The 19266-nt window shown below is 52.1% G+C and overlaps 2 protein-coding genes across 9 annotated transcripts in view; both read right to left on the bottom strand.

The window, feature by feature from the left end:
* Positions 1-18311, bottom strand: part of LOC138373610 (serpin B3-like) — an 83463-nt gene extending 65152 nt beyond the window's left edge. Inside the window, exon 1 of one of the 8 annotated variants that reach the window (XM_069339928.1) lies at positions 18259-18311. The gene's annotated coding sequence lies outside the window, so the exon portion shown is untranslated. Of the gene's footprint in view, positions 1-15514; positions 15610-15636; positions 15791-15826; positions 16195-16852; positions 17078-18182 lie in introns of those variants that run through there. The other 7 variants (XM_069339929.1, XM_069339927.1, XM_069339932.1 and 4 more) reach the window with 7 other exon arrangements.
* Positions 6890-18894, bottom strand: LOC138373417 (mucin-19-like). Its single transcript, XM_069339615.1, has 3 exons — positions 18889-18894; positions 7306-10503; positions 6890-6913 (listed from the first exon to the last, which is right to left on the bottom strand). The coding sequence occupies exons 1-3, from the start codon at positions 18892-18894 to the stop codon at positions 6890-6892; spliced, it is 3228 nt and encodes a 1075-aa protein (XP_069195716.1).
* Positions 18895-19266: the final 372 nt, after the last annotated feature.

Below are 19266 nucleotides of genomic sequence, written 5' to 3'. Positions count from 1 at the left end.
GTCTCCAAGCTTTCCGTGCAGATCCAGCAGGTGCAATAGGGACTTTAAGTCATGCCAAGAAGACTGAATTACAAACTCTTGCACATGAGTATCAACTAACAGTTCCCTACCAAGCCAACAAGAGTGAAATACACAACCTGTTGCTGGATCATTTCTTAGAGCAAGGTAAGATAGACTCTGAAACACATGAAACTTACTATATTGCAGATAAAACTGATTTGGCGACGATGAAACTCAAATTAGAGCTGGCCAAGATTGAACGTGAGCAGCAAAGGGAAGCCCGCGAACAGCAAAGGGAAGCCCTCGAACAACAAAGAGAAGCGGCTGCCATACGAAAGGACGAACACGAACGTGAAATCGCCCTCAAGGAACGTGAACTCGCCCTCCAGGAACGTGAGGTTGCAATGCTCCAGGAGCGGGAACGCGTACAGCTTGAAACCAAACAACGCGAGTTGGAGATGCAACGCGAACATGACAAGTAACAAGCGACTCTGGCTCTAGAGTGTCGTCAACGAGAATGCACGTTGGAAACTTCACACCTCGCTCAACGCCAGCAAGCTACTGCCAATCTTCCCGTCAGTTTTAATATATCACATGCAAGTAAGTTAATGCCATCCTTTGTAGAAGCAGAAGTTGATGTGTTTTTCACCACCTTTGAAACCCTTGCTAATCAACTCAGTTGGCCTGTCGACCAATGGGCCACACTTCTCAGAGTCCATCTTACAGGTAGAGCTGCAGTCACACTCAGTACTTTGGCGTCTGAGAATGACTACCAGACTCTGAAACAAGCAGTGTTGGACGCCTACCTCCTCTCTACAGAAAGTTATAGAAGAAAATTCCGTGACCACCTGAAGGCAAGTACCACTACCTTCCTCGAGTTTGCTAACACAAAACGGAGATATTTTATGAAATGGCTGGAAGCAGCACATGTCTCTACTTTTACAGAACTCGTCAACCTGATGCTAGTTGAAGAATTCTTGAGGCGTGTGCCGCCTCCTGTCCGTCTCTACTTAGCAGATAAAGAAGAAACCGACTACCTGAAGTGTGCTAAGTCGGCTGACACTTACAGCCTCATCCACCGGCTGACACCCGAACCATCCTCCAGTAAGAAGTCGTGGTCCAGTTACGAGAAAGTGAGCACCGATCAAGCTGGCTCGCAATTGTACTGCAAGTATTGTAGACTCTATGGACATACCATAGACAAGTGTGGTAAGTCTCAATACAAGGGAACCACTGACCCACAAAAACCCAAACCAACTCCTCCTAAGTCCGGTAAGCCTGTGATGAATGTTGGTGTTAATGTTAATGATCTTTCTCTTTTCAGTAACCACCTGTATACTGGAACTGTCTCTGCCAACGGTTCAAATCCGGAGGGACGTTTCAAATTGAAGATCTTGAGGGACACAGCGGCTCTTCAATCGATCATCTTGAAGTCAGTTGTGCCCAACATCACCTACACCGGAGAAACTGTCTTCATCACTGACCTCACTGCTACCACTCCATACCCTCTCGCCAGAGTCCACCTGGATTGTCCCTACGTGAACGGAGAAGTCCAAGTCGCCGTCAGGGAAAACCCTTTTCCCATGCCTGGAGTGCAACTTCTCCTAGGCAACGACTTGGCAGAAGACCTGCAACCGACCAACCTGATCGTCATGGACAAACCCCAGGTGTGTAACTCTGTGCCAAGTAACCCTATTCTAGCGTATGTTCCAGCAGAGGTTCAAGAGAGTGATGAAGTTTCTCCTCCGGTTCTCGTGACCACCCGTGCACAAGCCGCACGTCCACAGCCAGCTGACTCTGCTGCTACCGCTGTCCCTCAAGACCCTCAGAAACTACCCCCGCATCTGACCAAGTTGGAGTTCCGTAAGTTGCAGAGGGAAGATCTTACTTTAACACCATTGTTTTTCCAGGCTGAGACTCAACCCGACAGTATTCCTGGGTTCTTCCTAGAGAACGACTTGCTCTACCGCAGATATAGACCCAGTAAACTGAAGGAGGAGGACGATTGGGCCAACATCGAACAACTTGTGATTCCTACCAGCCTGCGGCCCACTATTCTACACCTGGCCCACGGAGCACTCTCCCACTACGGCTTCAACAAGACTTACCATGGAATTCGTCAAGACTACTACTGGCCAGGTATGGTAAATAGCGTCAAACAGTACGTAAAACAGTGTCATACATGTCAGATGGCAGGCAAACCGAACATCTCCATTCCCAGAGCGCCACTGATTCCCATACAGGTGCCTGCGGAACCTTTCCACAGACTCATAATAGACTGTGTTGGTCCTTTACCTCAGACCAGTTCAGGTAACGCCTATATCTTAACCATCCTGTGTCCTACCACCAGATTTCCCATAGCAGTTCCAGTGAAGAACATCACGGCTGCTACGGTTGTAAAACATCTATTGAAGATCTTCACTCAATACGGATTTCCCAGGGAGATTCAGAGCGACTGTGGTACCAACTTCACCAGTGATCTCTTCAAAAGGACACTGGAGGAGTTCAACATCAAACAGGTATTGTTCAGCCCCTATCATCCTGCTTCACAGGGTTCTCTTGAACGTAGTCATCAGACTATCAAAGCACTCTTGAAAAAGTTTTGTAGTGAAACCTCTAAGGATTGGGATAAGCAAATCGACCTTATAATGTGTATTTACAGAAGTCTTCCCAATGAGTCCCTAGGAGTATCTCCTTATGAGATGCTCTACGGCCGTAAGTGCCGTACTCCCCTTAAGGCTTTCAAAGACTCTCTCCGAGATGCCACCTTCAGTGAGCATCAGAATGTGCCCCAGTTTCTTCAAAACCTTCAACACATTCTAGAGAGAGTCCACCGTTTTGCCCATGATAATCTATTGAAAGCCCAGGAGGGGATGAAGACTCATTACGACCAGACCAGCAAAGTACGAAAATTTAAGCCAGGAGACTTCATTCTAGCATACTTCCCTATCCCAGGTTCACCTTTACAAAACAGGTTTTCAGGACCCTACCGCGTCAAAGAGTGCAGAAATAACAACAACTACGTCATAGAGACTCCAGATAGGCGGCGGAAGACCCAGCTGTGCCACGTCAACCTCCTGAAGCAATATAATGGTATTCCTCCCACTGTCCTAATAAATTATTCTACCTTCACAGAACCCTACATCCACAGTGAGACCTTCCCAGCTTCTCCTCCCGAAAGCACTGACAAGGAGTCAGCGCTTTCTAATTCCGAAATCCTTAATGATCTTCCCAAATACTTTCAGGATAATCATAGTGCACCTCTTGTCAAGATCTTCAGAGAACATCAGGAGTTGTTCCGAGATGACCCCCAAGAGTTTAATGTTACCCAGCACGACATCCAACTGCTCCCCGACACCCGGCCGATTCGTCAACCCTACTACCGAATCAGCCCGAGCAAGAAGGAAGTCATGCGTGCTGAGGTGCAGTACCTCTTGGATCATGGACTGGCTACACCTTGTGAGTCCCCCTGGGCCTCACCTTGTATCTTGGTGCCCAAACCCCAAGGTAAGGTGCGGTTATGTACTGACTATCGAAAACTTAACAACGTAACTGTCAAGGATGCTTACCCCTTGCCTAGGATAGATAACATCCTTGACGCCATTGGTAGTGCCCAGTACTTGTCCCAAGTGGACTTGCTTAAGGGGTACTATCAAGTGTCTAACGGAGCGAGCTAAAGAGATATCTGCCTTCATCACTCCTTTTGGACTTTTCAGATATGAACGCCTTCCTTTCGGACTATGTAATGCCCCGGCCACCTTTCAGAGAGCTGTCAACCGTGTCATCCAGGGCTTGGATAAAACATACGCCTACCTGGACGATATCGTCGTAGCATCCAACACCTGGAGTGAACATCTGCTCCAGCTGCGACGTCTGTTCTCCAAGCTCCTGACAGCTGGCCTCACCATCAACCTGGGCAAGTCCATCTTCGCGAAAGGTAAAGTGCGTTATCTGGGTCATGTTATTGGGAGTGGCAGCCTAGCTCCGTTAGACTCTCACACTCAAGCCATCCAACAGTATCCACAGCCTACCACCAGGAAGCAGCTCCTGCGCTTCCTTGGTCTTGCCTCCTACTACCGTAGGTTTGTGAGGAATTTCAGTACAGTCGCCACACCTCTAATTCTATTAACCAGTCCCAAGCAACGGTATAATTGGACCATGCATCAAACCGTTGCTTTCGAACAACTCAAATTCCTCCTCTGTTCAATCCCATTCTCGCCTCACCAGATATCACCAAGCCTTTCGTCCTTCATGTCGACGCCAGTGGTACCGGCGTTGGTGGTGTCCTGATGCAACAACGAGGCGAGGAGGTTCTACCTGTCAGCTACTACAGCTACAAATTGAAACCACACCAGAGGAACTACAGCACTATTGAAAAGGAGCTACTATCCATCGTCCTGAACCTCCAACACTTCGCTCCGTACCTACAAGACGCCAGGTCTACAACCATCTTCTCAGACCACAACCCTCTCCGCTTCCTACATCAAGCCCAATTCACCAACCAGCGTCTTCTACGATGGGCTTTGTATTTACAAGATTTCAACCTGGAGATCCGCTATATCAAGGGTTCTGACAACACCATAGCCGATGCCCTCTTCAGAGTTTATGAAGTAGAAGCGACTCCATCTATTACTCCACCACATAACGACGTACTTCTTCCAGAACCGCAGGCTTCGGGGGAGAGTTGTGACGATAATCTCCTTCAAGAGATTGAGCCTGCTCTTCCCTCCAAAATACGTCTCTACAAATCTATATAAAATTACTATGGAAGAAAAATCCAACAACGACAACACCAGCAAGGTTTGCCAGAGCGCAAAACGTATGCAGCCAGGAACACCTGCTCCACCTCAAACCGCCAAACTACCTGTCTTGTCGCCGGCTCCTCGCTGATTGGCCGCGGGTCTAGCTGCAACTGCACTCCACCCACCATACTACTTGATGTCTGGGGCCGCCACGACCTCAGTCTTCAGAATACCCCGTGCTTTCGACAAGTTAACACGTCTCGTTGGTAGACTAAGCCCCAGGCTTACGTGTACTAAGAGAAGTGATAGCTTGAAGCCAATATTCCGGCACCTACTCACTTTGTTTATCATACTCTTGTTATTTGTTCATTTGTCTTAACGTAACTTTTCATTTTGCCATTTTAATTTTCTTATTACTTTGATTGATTTTATTATACGAATTTGTATGTCCATTTTATTCATGTTTTGCTTCCTTTAAGGTAATTAAAATTTCATTGTTAAAATTTACTTGTGTTTTGTGTGTCTTCTCCTTACCTTACCACAGACGAAGTTCCAGATTTTCTATTTTTTTTTGTTAATATGTGACGAGGCCATACCCCTAGCTTTTGAACAGCCGAACACCAACGCGTTACCGTCACAATATATATATATATATATATATATATATATATATATATATATATATATATATATATATATATATATATATATATATATATATATATATATATATATATATATATATATATATATATATATATATATATATATATATATATATATATATATATATATATATATGCTAGCAGTACCCGGTCACGCATTGGCCGGGTACTGCTAGTATATATTCCTGTCCCCTGGAACCATTCCTGTCCCCTGAAACCATCCCTGTCCCCCAGTCCCCCCCCCCCCCCACAATTCCCCCCTCACCCGTCTCCTCGGCCTCCCAACCATTCCCCACTCCACCGTCCCCTTGTCCTCCCCACCATTCCCCACTCACCCATCCCCTCTTCCTTCCCATCATGCCCCACTCCCCAGTCCCTTTGTCCTACACACCATTCTCCAGTCCCTCCATCCCCTCGTCCCCACCATTCCAAACTCCCCCGTCCCCTCGTCCTTCCCCACCATTACCCCCTCCCTTGTCCTCTCGTCCTCCCCACCAACTCTCGCTTCCGTCCCCTCGTCATCCCCACCATTCCCCACTCCCTCGTCTGATGCCTTTCCAAATGGTCTGATGTTCCCATCAGAAAATTGGGAACATCAAGTGATCTGATGTTCCCATCACTGAAATATAAGAAAAACAGTTAAAAATGAAATGGAAATATGAAAAGTAAAAAAATAAACTATACTCCCGAAATGAACGGTAAGGTAAACAACACAGCTCAGTTCCAACGCAATTCACACAAAATTAAATCAAAATGAAAAATGAATAAAAATCTATGAAAATTCAATTTAACAAACATTGAAATGGAATTGTTACATGTTTAGAATAGCATGTGTGTTCCTCTTACATGCAACAGATGGCGCTGTTTTTTAAAAAATGCATAGTTTTACCTGTAACAGGTGTGGCGTACTTACGAAATGAACGGTATGGTAAACAACACAGCTCAATTCTAACACAATGTCACACAAAATAATTCAATAAAAATAAAACAAATCAAAACCTATGAAATTAAAATTTATCAATGCAATCGGGAACATTCAAATGGAATTCGTGACATTTAGTATAACGTGCATGTTGCTATTATGTGCAACAGATGGCGCTGTTTTTCAAAAATGCATGTTTTTTTCCTGTCACAGAGGTGGTATCTATATAGTAGGTATATAAAAGGACGCGCATATTCGAATGGAATGTTGTGTCAGAATTTCAAAGCAATTGGTGAAGAACTTTGGGAGATTACAGCGTGTGTTGCTCTTACATCCAACAGATGTCGATGTTTTAAAAACAAACAAACATGTTTTCTCCAGTCACAGGTAAGGTATGTATATATTAAGTATATAGAAACACTCCCCTATTCGAATGCAACGTCGTGTCAAAATTTCAAAGCAATCGGTAAAGAGGTTTTGAAGATTTCATTCACATGAAAAACATATGAAAAACAAAACATTTCAAAAAAAGCATGTATTATTCCGTCGCATACGGGACATCAATATAATTTGTACGTAAAAACCTGATCAGATGCGAATAGAACATTGTGTGAAAATTTCAAAACAATCGGTGAAGAACTTTCGCAGATTAATGATTTTGAACAAATGAACTTTTCCATTTTTATTTATATATTAGGCAATTGAGATATGGGTGTCACCAGTTTTTTTTAATGAACTGGGTACGAAGCAAAATGAAACAAGAAGAGTCAGAACTTCAACGTGACAATACAGATTGGGAAATGTACACTGCATTATGAAAACCACGAGTTACTACTGGAACCCAACTAGGAGAACCAGCAGTTGCTACAGCTGGACCCCAACTATGAAACCCAGCAGTTGCTACAGCTGGACCCCAACTATAAGACCCAGCAGTTGCTACAGCTGGACCCCAACTATGAGAACCAGTAGTTGTTACAGCTGGACCCCAACTATGAGATCCAGCAGTTGTTACAGCTGGACCCCAACTATGAGAACTAGCAGTTGTTACAGCTGGACCCCAACTATGAGACCCAGCAGTTGTTACAGCTGGACTCCAACTATGAGATCCAGCAGTTGTTACAGCTGGACCCCAACTATGAGAACTAGCAGTTGTTACAGCTGGACCCCAACTATGAGACCCAGCAGTTGTTACAGCTGGACCCCAACTATGAGAACCAGCAGTTGTTACAGCTGGACCCCAACTATGAGATCCAGCAGTTGTTACAGCTGGACCCCAACTATGAGAACTAGCAGTTGTTACAGCTGGACCCCAACTATGAGAACTAGCAGTTGTTACACCTGGACCCCAACTATGAGAACCAGTAGTTGTTACAGCTGGACCCCAACTATGAGAACTAGCAGTTGTTACAGCTGGACCCCAACTATGAGAACTAGCAGTTGTTACAGCTGGACCCCAACTATGAGAACCAGCAGTTGTTACAGCTGGACCCCAACTATGAGAACTAGCAGTTGTTACAGCTGGACCCCAACTATGAGAACTAGCAGTTGTTACACCTGGACCCCAACTATGAGAACTAGCAGTTGTTACAGCTGGACCCCAACTATGAGAACTAGCAGTTGTTACAGCTGGACCCCAACTATGAGAACTAGCAGTTGTTACAGCTGGACCCCAACTATGAGAACTAGCAGTTGTTACAGCTGGACCCCAACTATGAGATCCAGCAGTTGCTACAGCTGGACCCCAACTATGAGAACTAGCAGTTGTTACAGCTGGACCCCAACTATGAGACCCAGCAGTTGTTACAGCTGGACTCCAACTATGAGATCCAGCAGTTGTTACAGCTGGACCCCAACTATGAGAACTAGCAGTTGTTACAGCGGGACCCCAACTATGAGACCCAGCAGTTGTTACAGCTGGACCCCAACTATGAGAACCAGCAGTTGTTACAGCTGGACCCCAACTATGAGATCCAGCAGTTGTTACAGCTGGACCCCAACTATGAGAACTAGCAGTTGTTACAGCTGGACCCCAACTATGAGAACTAGCAGTTGTTACACCTGGACCCCAACTATGAGAACCAGTAGTTGTTACAGCTGGACCCCAACTATGAGAACTAGCAGTTGTTACAGCTGGACCCCAACTATGAGAACTAGCAGTTGTTACAGCTGGACCCCAACTATGAGAACCAGCAGTTGCTACAGCTGGACCCCAACTATGAGAACTAGCAGTTGTTACAGCTGGACCCCAACTATGAGAACTAGCAGTTGTTACACCTGGACCCCAACTATGAGAACTAGCAGTTGTTACAGCTGGACCCCAACTATGAGAACTAGCAGTTGTTACAGCTGGACCCCAACTATGAGAACTAGCAGTTGTTACAGCTGGACCCCAACTATGAGAACTAGCAGTTGTTACAGCTGGACCCCAACTATGAGAACTAGCAGTTGTTACAGCTGGACCCCAACTATGAGAACCAGCAGTTGTTACAGCTGGACCCCAACTATGAGAACTAGCAGTTGTTACAGCTGGACCCCAACTATAGGAACCAGCAGTTGCTACACCTAGACCCCATCTATAATGAGAACTAGCAGTTGTTACAGCTGGACCCCAACTATAAGAACCAGCAGTTGCTACACCTAGACCCCATCTATAATGAGAACCAGCAGTTGTTACAGCTGGACCCCAACTATGAGAACTAGCAGTTGTTACAGCTGGACCCCAACTATAGGAACCAGCAGTTGCTACACCTAGACCCCATCTATAATGAGAACTAGCAGTTGTTACAGCTGGACCCCAACTATAAGAACCAGCAGTTGCTACACCTAGACCCCATCTATAATGAGAACTAGCAGTTGTTACAGCTGGACCCCAACTATAAGAACCAGCAGTTGCTACACCTAGACCCCATCTATAATGAGAACTAGCAGTTGTTACAGCTGGACCCCAACTATGAGAACCAGCAGTTGTTACAGCTGGACCCCAACTATGAGAACTAGCAGTTGTTACAGCTGGACCCCAACTATGAGAACTAGCAGTTGTTACAGCTGGACCCCAACTATGAGAACCAGCAGTTGTTACAGCTGGACCCCAACTATGAGAACTAGCAGTTGTTACAGCTGGACCCCAACTATGAGAACTAGCAGTTGTTACAGCTGGACCCCAACTATGAGAACCAGCAGTTGTTACAGCTGGACCCCAACTATGAGAACTAGCAGTTGTTACAGCTGGACCCCAACTATGAGAACTAGCAGTTGTTACACCTGGACCCCAACTATGAGAACTAGCAGTTGTTACAGCTGGACCCCAACTATGAGAACCAGCAGTTGTTACAGCTGGACCCCAACTATGAGAACTAGCAGTTGTTACACCTGGACCCCAACTATGAGAACTAGCAGTTGTTACAGCTGGACCCCAACTATGAGAACCAGCAGTTGTTACAGCTGGACCCCAACTATGAGAACTAGCAGTTGTTACAGCTGGACCCCAACTATGAGAACCAGCAGTTGTTACAGCTGGACCCCAACTATGAGAACTAGCAGTTGTTACAGCTGGACCCCAACTATGAGAACCAGCAGTTGTTACAGATGGACCCCAACTATGAGAACCAGCAGTTGTTACAGATGGACCCCAACTATGAGAACTAGCAGTTGTTACAGCTGGACCCCAACTATGAGAACCAGCAGTTGTTACAGATGGACCCCAACTATGAGAACTAGCAGTTGTTACAGCTGGACCCCAACTATGAGAACCAGCAGTTGTTACAGATGGACCCCAACTATGAGAACCAGCAGTTGTTACAGATGGACCCCAACTATGAGAACTAGCAGTTGTTACAGCTGGACCCCAACTATGAGAACCAGCAGTTGTTACAGATGGACCCCAACTATGAGAACTAGCAGTTGTTACAGCTGGACCCCAACTATGAGAACCAGCAGTTGTTACAGATGGACCCCAACTATGAGAACTAGCAGTTGTTACAGCTGGACCCCAACTATGAGATCCAGCAGTTGTTACAGATGGACCCCAACTATGAGAACTAGCAGTTGTTACAGATGGACCCCAACTATGAGACCCAGCAGTTGTTACAGCTGGACCCCAACTATGAGAACCAGCAGTTGTTACAGATGGACCCCAACTATGAGAACTAGCAGTTGTTACACCTGGACATAAACTCTGTGTAAAGAAAACACAAAAAACATAATAGGAAAACTTTACATTGGCGGGACGCCCCGATGACGCGAGACTTGCCGCCACCTGGGGGTTCCCCGCCATACTGACCCACCAACCCCCACCCGTCGCTGGTGGGCTGACACCTGCCGTGGCCTGCTTGTTGTCTCCCCCCACCTGGACCCTGGTGGGCTGACACCTGCCGCGGCCTGCTTGTTGTCACCCCCCCCCCACCACCTGGACCCTGGTGGGCTGACACCTGCCGCGGCCTGCTTGTGGTCACCCCCCCCACCACCTGGACCCTGGTGGGCTGACACCTGCCGCGGCCTGCTTGTTGTCACCACCCCCCCACCACCTGGACCCTGGTGGGCTGACACCTGCCGCGGCCTGCTTGTTGTCACCCCCCCCACCACCTGGACCCTGGTGGGCTGACACCTGCCGCGGCCTGCTTGTTGTCACCCCCCTCACCACCTGGACCCTGGTGGGCTGCCACCTGCCGCGGCCTGCTTGTTGCCACCCCCCACCACCTGGACCCTGGTGGGCTGCCACCTGCCGCGGCCTGCTTGCTGTCACCCCCCCCCCCCACCACCTGGACCCTGGTAGGCTGTCACATGCCGCGGCCTGCTTGTTGTCACCCCCCCCCCACCACCTGGACCCTGGTAGGCTGTCACATGCCGCGGCCTGCTTGTTGTCACCCCCCCCCACCACCTGGACCCTGGTGAGCTGCCACCTGCCGCGGCCTGCTTGTTGTCACCCCCCCCCCACCACCTGGACCCTGGTAGGCTGTCACATGCCGCGGCCTGCTTGTTGTCACCCCCCCCCCCCACCACCTGGACCCTGGTAGGCTGTCACATGCCGCGGCCTGCTTGTTGTCACCCCCCCCCACCACCTGGACCCTGGTGGGCTGACACCTGCCGCGGCCTGCTTGTTGTCACCCCCCCACCACCACCTGGACCCTGGTGGGCTGCCACCTGCCGCGGCCTGCTTGTTGTCATCCCCCCCCACCACCTGGACCCTGGTGGGCTGACACCTGCCGCGGCCTGCTTGTGGTCACCCCCCCCCCACCACCTGGACCCTGGTGGGCTGACACCTGCCGCGGCCTGCTTGTTGTCACCCCCCCCCACCACCTGGACCCTGGTCGGCTGACACCTGCCGCGGCCTGCTTGTTGTCACCCCCCCCCCCACCACCTGGACCCTGGTGGGCTGACACCTGCCGCGGCCTGCTTGTTGTCACCCCCCCCCACCACCTGGACCCTGGTGGGCTGACACCTGCCGCGGCCTGCTTGTTGTCACCCCCCCCCACCACCTGGACCCTGGTGGGCTGCCACCTGCCGCGGCCTGCTTGTTGTAACCCCCCCCCCCACCACCTGGACCCTGGTGGGCTGCCACCTGCCGCGGCCTGCTTGCTGTCACCCCCCCCCCACCACCTGGACCCTGGTGGGCTGCCACCTGCCGCGGCCTGCTTGCTGTCACCCCCCCCCACCTGGACCCTGGTAGGCTGTCACATGCCGCGGCCTGCTTGTTGTCACCCCCCCCCCCCACCACCTGGACCCTGGTGGGCTGCCACCTGCCGCGGCCTGCTTGTTGTCACCCCCCCCCCCACCACCTGGACCCTGGTAGGCTGTCACATGCCGCGGCCTGCTTGTTGTCACCCCCCCCCCCCCCACCACCTGGACCCTGGTAGGCTGTCACATGCCGCGGCCTGCTTGTTGTCACCCCCCCCCCCCCCCCACCACCTGGACCCTGGTGGGCTGACACCTGCCGCGGCCTGCTTGTTGTCACCCCCCCCCCCACCTGGACCCTGGTGGGCTTACACCTGCCGTGGCCTGCCTGTTGTCTCCCCCCCCCCCCACCACCACCACCTGGACCCTGGTAGGCTGACACCTGCCGCGGCCTGCCTACACTGTCCTATCCTGTCACCTTGCTTGGTACTATCCCCTCACCTTACACTGTGCTCTTCCATCATCTTACAGTGTCCTACCCTATCACCTTACACTGACCTATCCTGTTCCTTTACACTGTCATATCCTGTCCTCCTAACACAGTAGGGGACTATGGCTGCGATTACCGAGCAGTGAGGTGGCTCTGGGTACGATCACTGAGCAGTGAGGTGGCTCTGGCTACGATCACTGAGCAGTGAGGTGGCTCTGGCTACGATCACTGTGCAGTGAGGTGGCTCTGGCTACGATCACTGAGCAGTGAGGTGGCTCTGGCTACGATCACTGTGCAGTGAGGTGGCTCTGGCTACGATCACTGAGCAGTGAGGTGGCTCTGGCTACGATCACTGAGCAGTGAGGTGGCTCTGGCTACGATCACTGAGCAGTGAGGTGGCTCTGGCTACGATCACTGAGCAGTGAGGTGGCTCTGGCTACGATCACTGAGCAGTGAGGTGGCTCTGGCTACGATCACTGAGCAGTGAGGTGGCTCTGGCTACGATCACTGAGCAGTGAGGTGGCTCGGGCTACGATCACTGAGCAGTGAGGTGGCTCTGGCTACGATCACTGAGCAGTGAGGTGGCTCTGGCTACGATCACTGAGCAGTGAGGTGGCTCTGGCTACGATCACTGAGCAGTGAGGTGGCTCTGGCTACGATCACTGAGCAGTGAGGTGGCTCTGGCTACGATCACTGAGCAGTGAGGTGGCTCTGGCTACGATCACTGAGCAGTGAGGTGGCTCTGGCTACGATCACTGAGCAGTGAGGTGGCTCTGCCTACGATCACTGAGCAGTGAGGTGGCTCTGGCTACGATCACTGAGCAGTGAGGTGGCTCTGGCTACGATCACCGAGCAGTGAGGTGGCTCTGGCTACGATCACTGAGCAGTGAGGTTGCTCTGGGTACGATCACCGAGCAGTGAGGTTGCTCTGGCTACGATCACTGAGCAGTGAGGTGGCTCTGGGTACGATCACCGAGAAGTGAGGTGGCTCTGGCTACGATCACCGAGCAGTGAGGTGGCTCTGGCTACGATCACTGAGCAGTAAGGTGGCTCTGGCTACGATCACCGAGCAGTGAGGTGGCTCTGACTACGATCACCGAGCAGTGAGGTGGCTCTGGCTACGATCACCGAGCAGTGAGGTGGCTCTGACTACGATCACCGAGCAGAGAGGGGGCTCTGGCTACGATCACTGAGCAGTGAGGTGGCTCTGACTACGATCACTGAGCAGTGAGGGGGCTCTGGCTACGATCACTGAGCAGTGAGGTGGCTCTGGCTACGATCACTGAGCAGTGAGGGGGCTCTGGCTACGATCACTGAGCAGTGAGGGGGCTCTGGCTACGATCACTGAGCAGTGAGGTGGCTCTGGCTACGATCACTGAGCAGTGAGGTGGCTCTGGCTACGATCACTGAGCAGTGAGGTGGCTCTGGCTACGATCACTGAGCAGTGAGGTGGCTCTGGCTACGATCACTGAGCAGTGAGGTGGCTCTGGCTACGATCACTGAGCAGTGAGGTGGCTCTGGCTACGATCACTGAGCAGTGAGGTGGCTCTGGCTACGATCACTGAGCAGTGAGGTGGCTCTGGCTACGATCACTGAGCAGTGAGGTGGCTCTGGCTACGATCACTGAGCAGTGAGGTGGCTCTGACTACGATCACTGAGCAGTGAGGGGGCTGTGGCTACGATCACTGAGCAGTGAGGTGGCTCTGGCTACGATCACCGAGCAGTGAGGTAGCTCTGGCTACGATCACTGAGCAGTGAGGTGGCTCTGGCTACGATCACTGAGCAGTGAGGTTGCTCTGGGTACGATCACCGAGCAGTGAGGTTGCTCTGGCTACGATCACTGAGCAGTGAGGTGGCTCTGGGTACGATCACCGAGCAGTGAGGTGGCTCTGGCTACGATCACCGAGCAGTGAGGTGGCTCTGGCTACGATCACTGAGCAGTAAGGTGGCTCTGGCTACGATCACCGAGCAGTGAGGTGGCTCTGACTACGATCACCGAGCAGTGAGGTGGCTCTGGCTACGATCACCGAGCAGTGAGGTTGCTCTGGCTACGATCACTGAGCAGTGAGGTGGCTCTGGCTACGATCACTGAGCAGTGAGGTGGCTCTGGCTACGATCACTGAGCAGTGAGGTGGCTCTGGGTACGATCACCGAGCAGTGAGGTGGCTCTGGCTACGATCACTGAGCAGTGAGGTTGCACTGGGTACGATCACCGAGCAGTGAGGTGGCTCTGGCTACGATCACTGAGCAGTGAGGTGGCTCTGGGTACGATCACTGAGCAGTGAGGTGGCTCTGGCTACGATCACTGAGCAGTGAGGTGGCTCTGGCTACGATCACTGAGCAGTGAGGTGGCTCTGGGTACGATCACCGAGCAGTGAGGTGGCTCTGGCTACGATCACTGAGCAGTGAGGTTGCACTGGGTACGATCACCGAGCAGTGAGGTGGCTCTGGCTACGATCACTGAGCAGTGAGGTGGCTCTTGGTACGATCACCGAGCAGTGAGGTGGCTCTGGCTACGATCACTGAGCAGTGAGGTTGCACTGGGTACGATCACCGAGCAGTGAGGTTGCTCTGGCTACGATCACTGAGCAGTGAGGTGGCTCTGGCTACGATCATCGAGCAGTGAGGTGGCTCTGGCTACGATCACCGAGCAGTGAGGTGGCTCTGGCTACGATCACTGAGCAGTGAGGTGGCTCTGACTACGATCACTGAGCAGTGAGGGGGCTCTGGCTACGATCACTGAGCAGTGAGGTGGTTCTGGCTACGATCACTGAGCAGTGAGGGGGCTCTGGCTACGATCACTGAGCAGTGAGGTGGCTCTGGCTACGATCACTGAGCAGTGAGGGGGCTCTGGCTACGATCACTGAGCAATGAGGTGGCTCTGACTACGATCACTGAGCAGTGAGGGGGCTCTGGCTACGATCACTGAGCAGTGAGGTGGCTCTGGCTACGATCACTGAGCAGTGAGGGGGCTCTGGCTACGATCACTGAGCAGTGAGGTGGCTCTGGCTACGATCACTGAGCAGTGAGGTGGCTCTGGCTACGATCAACATGCGGTGAGTGTATACACTGCTGGCAATATTACCTCTGAGTTGATGTGATTTGCCGAGGTGAGGAACACTGAGACACACCTGAAGCAGCGGCCCAGGTGAGGAACACTGAGACACACCTGAAGCAGTGGCCGAGGTGAGGAACACTGAGACACACCTGAAGCAGCGGCCGAGGTGAGGAACACTGAGACACACCTGAAGCAGTGGCCGAGGTGAGGAACACTGAGACACACCTGAAGCAGCGGCCCAGGTGAGGAACACTGAGACACACCTGAAGCAGCGGCCGAGGTGAGGAACACTGAGACACACCTGAAGCAGTGGCCGAGGTGAGGAACACTGAGACACACCTGAAGCAGCGGCCGAGGTGAGGAACACTGAGACACACCTGAAGCAGCGGCCGAGGTGAGGAACACTGAGACACACCTGAAGCAGTGGCCGAGGTGAGGAACACTGAGACACACCTGAAGCAGCGGCCAAAGTGAGGAACACTGAGACACACCTGAAGCAGCGGCCGAGGTGAGGAACACTGAGACACACCTGAAGCAGCGGCCGAGGTGAGGAACACTGAGACACACCTGAAGCAGCGGCCGAGGTGAGGAACACTGAGACACACCTGAAGCAGCGGCCCAGGTGAGGAACACTGAGACACACCTGAAGCAGCGGCCCAGGTGAGGAACAATGAGACACACCTGAAGCAGCGGCCGAGGTGAGGAACACTGAGACACACCTGAAGCAGCGGCCGAGGTGAGGAACACTGAGACACACCTGAAACAGCGGCCGAGGTGAGGAACACTGAGACACACCTGAAGCAGCGGCCCAGGTGAGGAACACTGAGACACACCTGAAGCAGCGGCCCAGGTGAGGAACACTGAGACACACCTGAAGCAGCGGCCGAGGTGAGGAGCACTGAGACACACCTGAAGCAGCGGCCGAGGTGAGGAACACTGAGACACACCTGAAGCAGCGGCCCAGGTGAGGAACACTGAGACACACCTGAAGCAGCGGCCGAGGTGAGGAACACTGAGACACACCTGAAGCAGCGGCCGAGGTGAGGAACACTGAGACACACCTGAAGCAGCGGCTGAGGTGAGGAACACTGAGACACACCTGAAGCAGCGGCCCAGGTGAGGAACACTGAGACACACCTGAAGCAGCGGCCCAGGTGAGGAACACTGAGACACACCTGAAGCAGCGGCCGAGGTGAGGAACACTGAGACACACCTGAAGCAGCGGCCCAGGTGAGGAACACTGAGACACACCTGAAGCAGCGGCCCAGGTGAGGAACACTGAGACACACCTGAAGCAGCGGCCGAGGTGAGGAACACTGAGACACACCTGAAGCAGCGGCCGAGGTGAGGAACACTGAGACACACCTGAAGCAGCGGCAGAGGTGAGGAACACTGAGACACACCTGAAGCAGCGGCAGAGGTGAGGAACACTGAGACACACCTGAAGCAGCGGCCGAGGTGAGGAACACTGAGACACACCTGAAGCAGCGGCCCAGGTGAGGAACACTGAGACACACCTGAAGCAGCGGCCCAGGTGAGGAACACTGAGACACACCTGAAGCAGCGGCCGAGGTGAGGAACACTGAGACACACCTGAAGCAGCGGCCAAGGTGATGAACACTGAGACAAACCTGAAGCAGCGGCCTAGGTGAGGAACACTGAGACACACCTGAAGCAGCGGCCGAGGTGAGGAACACTGAGACACACCTGAAGCAGCGGCCGAGGTGAGGAACACTGAGACACACCTGAAGCAGCGGCCGAGGTGAGGAACACTGAGACACACCTGAAGCAGCGGCCCAGGTGAGGAACACTGAGACACACCTGAAGCAGCGGCCCAGGTGAGGAACACTGAGACACACCTGAAGCAGCGGCCGAGGTGAGGAACACTGAGACACACCTGAAGCAGCGGCCCAGGTGAGGAACACTGAGACACACCTGAAGCAGCGGCCCAGGTGAGGAACACTGAGACACACCTGAAGCAGCGGCCGATGTGAGGAACACTGAGACACACCTGAAGCAGCGGCCGAGGTGAGGAACACTGAGACACACCTGAAGCAGCGGCAGAGGTGAGGAACACTGAGACACACCTGAAGCAGCGGCAGAGGTGAGGAACACTGAGACACACCTGAAGCAGCGGCCGAGGTGAGGAACACTGAGACACACCTGAAGCAGCGGCCGAGGTGAGGAACACTGAGACACACCTGAAGCAGCGGCAGAGGTGAGGAACACTGAGACACACCTGAAGCAGCGGCCGAGGTGAGGAACACTGAGACACACCTGAAGCAGCGGCCGAGGTGAGGAACACTGAGACACACCTGAAGCAGCGGCAGAGGTGAGGAACACTGAGACACACCTGAAGCAGCGGCCGAGGTGAGGAACACTGAGACACACCTGAAGCAGCGGCCGAGGTGAGGAACACTGAGACACACCTGAAGCAGCGGCAGAGGTGAGGAACACTGAGACACACCTGAAGCAGCGGCAGAGGTGAGGAACACTGAGACACACCTGAAGCAGCGGCCGAGGTGAGGAACACTGAGACACACCTGAAGCAGCGGCCGAGGTGAGGAACACTGAGACACACCTGAAGCAGCGGCAGAGGTGAGGAACACTGAGACACACCTGAAGCAGCGGCAGAGGTGAGGAACACTGAGACACACCTGAAGCAGCGGCCGAGGTGAGGAACACTGAGACACACCTGAAGCAGCGGCAGAGGTGAGGAACACTGAGACACACCTGAAGCAGCGGCCGAGGTGAGGAACACTGAGACACACCTGAAGCAGCAACACCAGTGTAGGTGTCCACACGGTAGTCGCCTCAGACCTGCCTAAACTTTCCTAGTCTCCCTTTATATGTTCTCTCACCTCCCTCTGGCTCCTCCTAATGTAACTCCTCCCACAGTAACTCCTCCCACTGTAACTCCTCCCACAGTAACTCTTCCCACTGTAACTCCTCCCACTGAACCTCCTCCCACAGTAACTCCTCCCACAGTAACTTCTCCCACAATAACTTCTCACTGTTACTCCTCCCACAGTAACTCCTTCAGTAACTCCTCCTACAGTAACTCCTCCCACAGTAACTACTGCCTCAGTAACTCCTGTGCCTCAGTATCTCCTACCACAGTAACTCCTGCCACAGTAACTCCTCCCACAGTAATTCCTGCCACAGTAACTCCTGCCTCGGTAACTCCGAGGCAGAAAAATTAGATATGATAGAGCCCAATAGGCTCAGGAATCTGTACACCTGTTGATTGACTGTTAAGACGGGTGACCAAAGATCTATCTCAGCCCTCGCAAGTACACCTATGTGCGTACAATTAGGTGAATACCTTATGCCTCATCCTCCCGACAATTTACCCACCTGATAACTTACCCACATGATGACTTACCCACCTGATAACTTACCCACATGATGACTTACTTGCCTGATAACTTACCCACATGATGACTTACCCACCTGATAACTTACCCACATGATGACTTACCCACCTGATAACTTACCCACATGATGACTTACCCACCTGATAACTTACCCACCTGATGACTTACCCACCTGATACCTTGCCCACCTGATGACTTACCCACTTCATAACTTACCTTCAAAATTACTTTCCCACCTGCTAACTTACCTATAAAATGACTTACCCACCTGATAACTTACCCACCTGATAACTTACCCACCTGATAACTTACCCACATGATGACTTACCTACTTTTTTTTTGCAGGCCCACTAATTGTTTCACGTTTCTGTCACGGCGGTGTATGAGTATTTATGACTCGTA

The sequence above is a fragment of the Procambarus clarkii genome, chromosome 42, assembly GCF_040958095.1.
Source record: "Procambarus clarkii isolate CNS0578487 chromosome 42, FALCON_Pclarkii_2.0, whole genome shotgun sequence".
NCBI classification, from domain to species: Eukaryota; Metazoa; Arthropoda; class Malacostraca; order Decapoda; family Cambaridae; genus Procambarus; species Procambarus clarkii.
The sequence above is the reverse complement of the archived record's forward strand: the minus strand, read 5'-3'. Positions and strand labels throughout refer to the sequence as shown.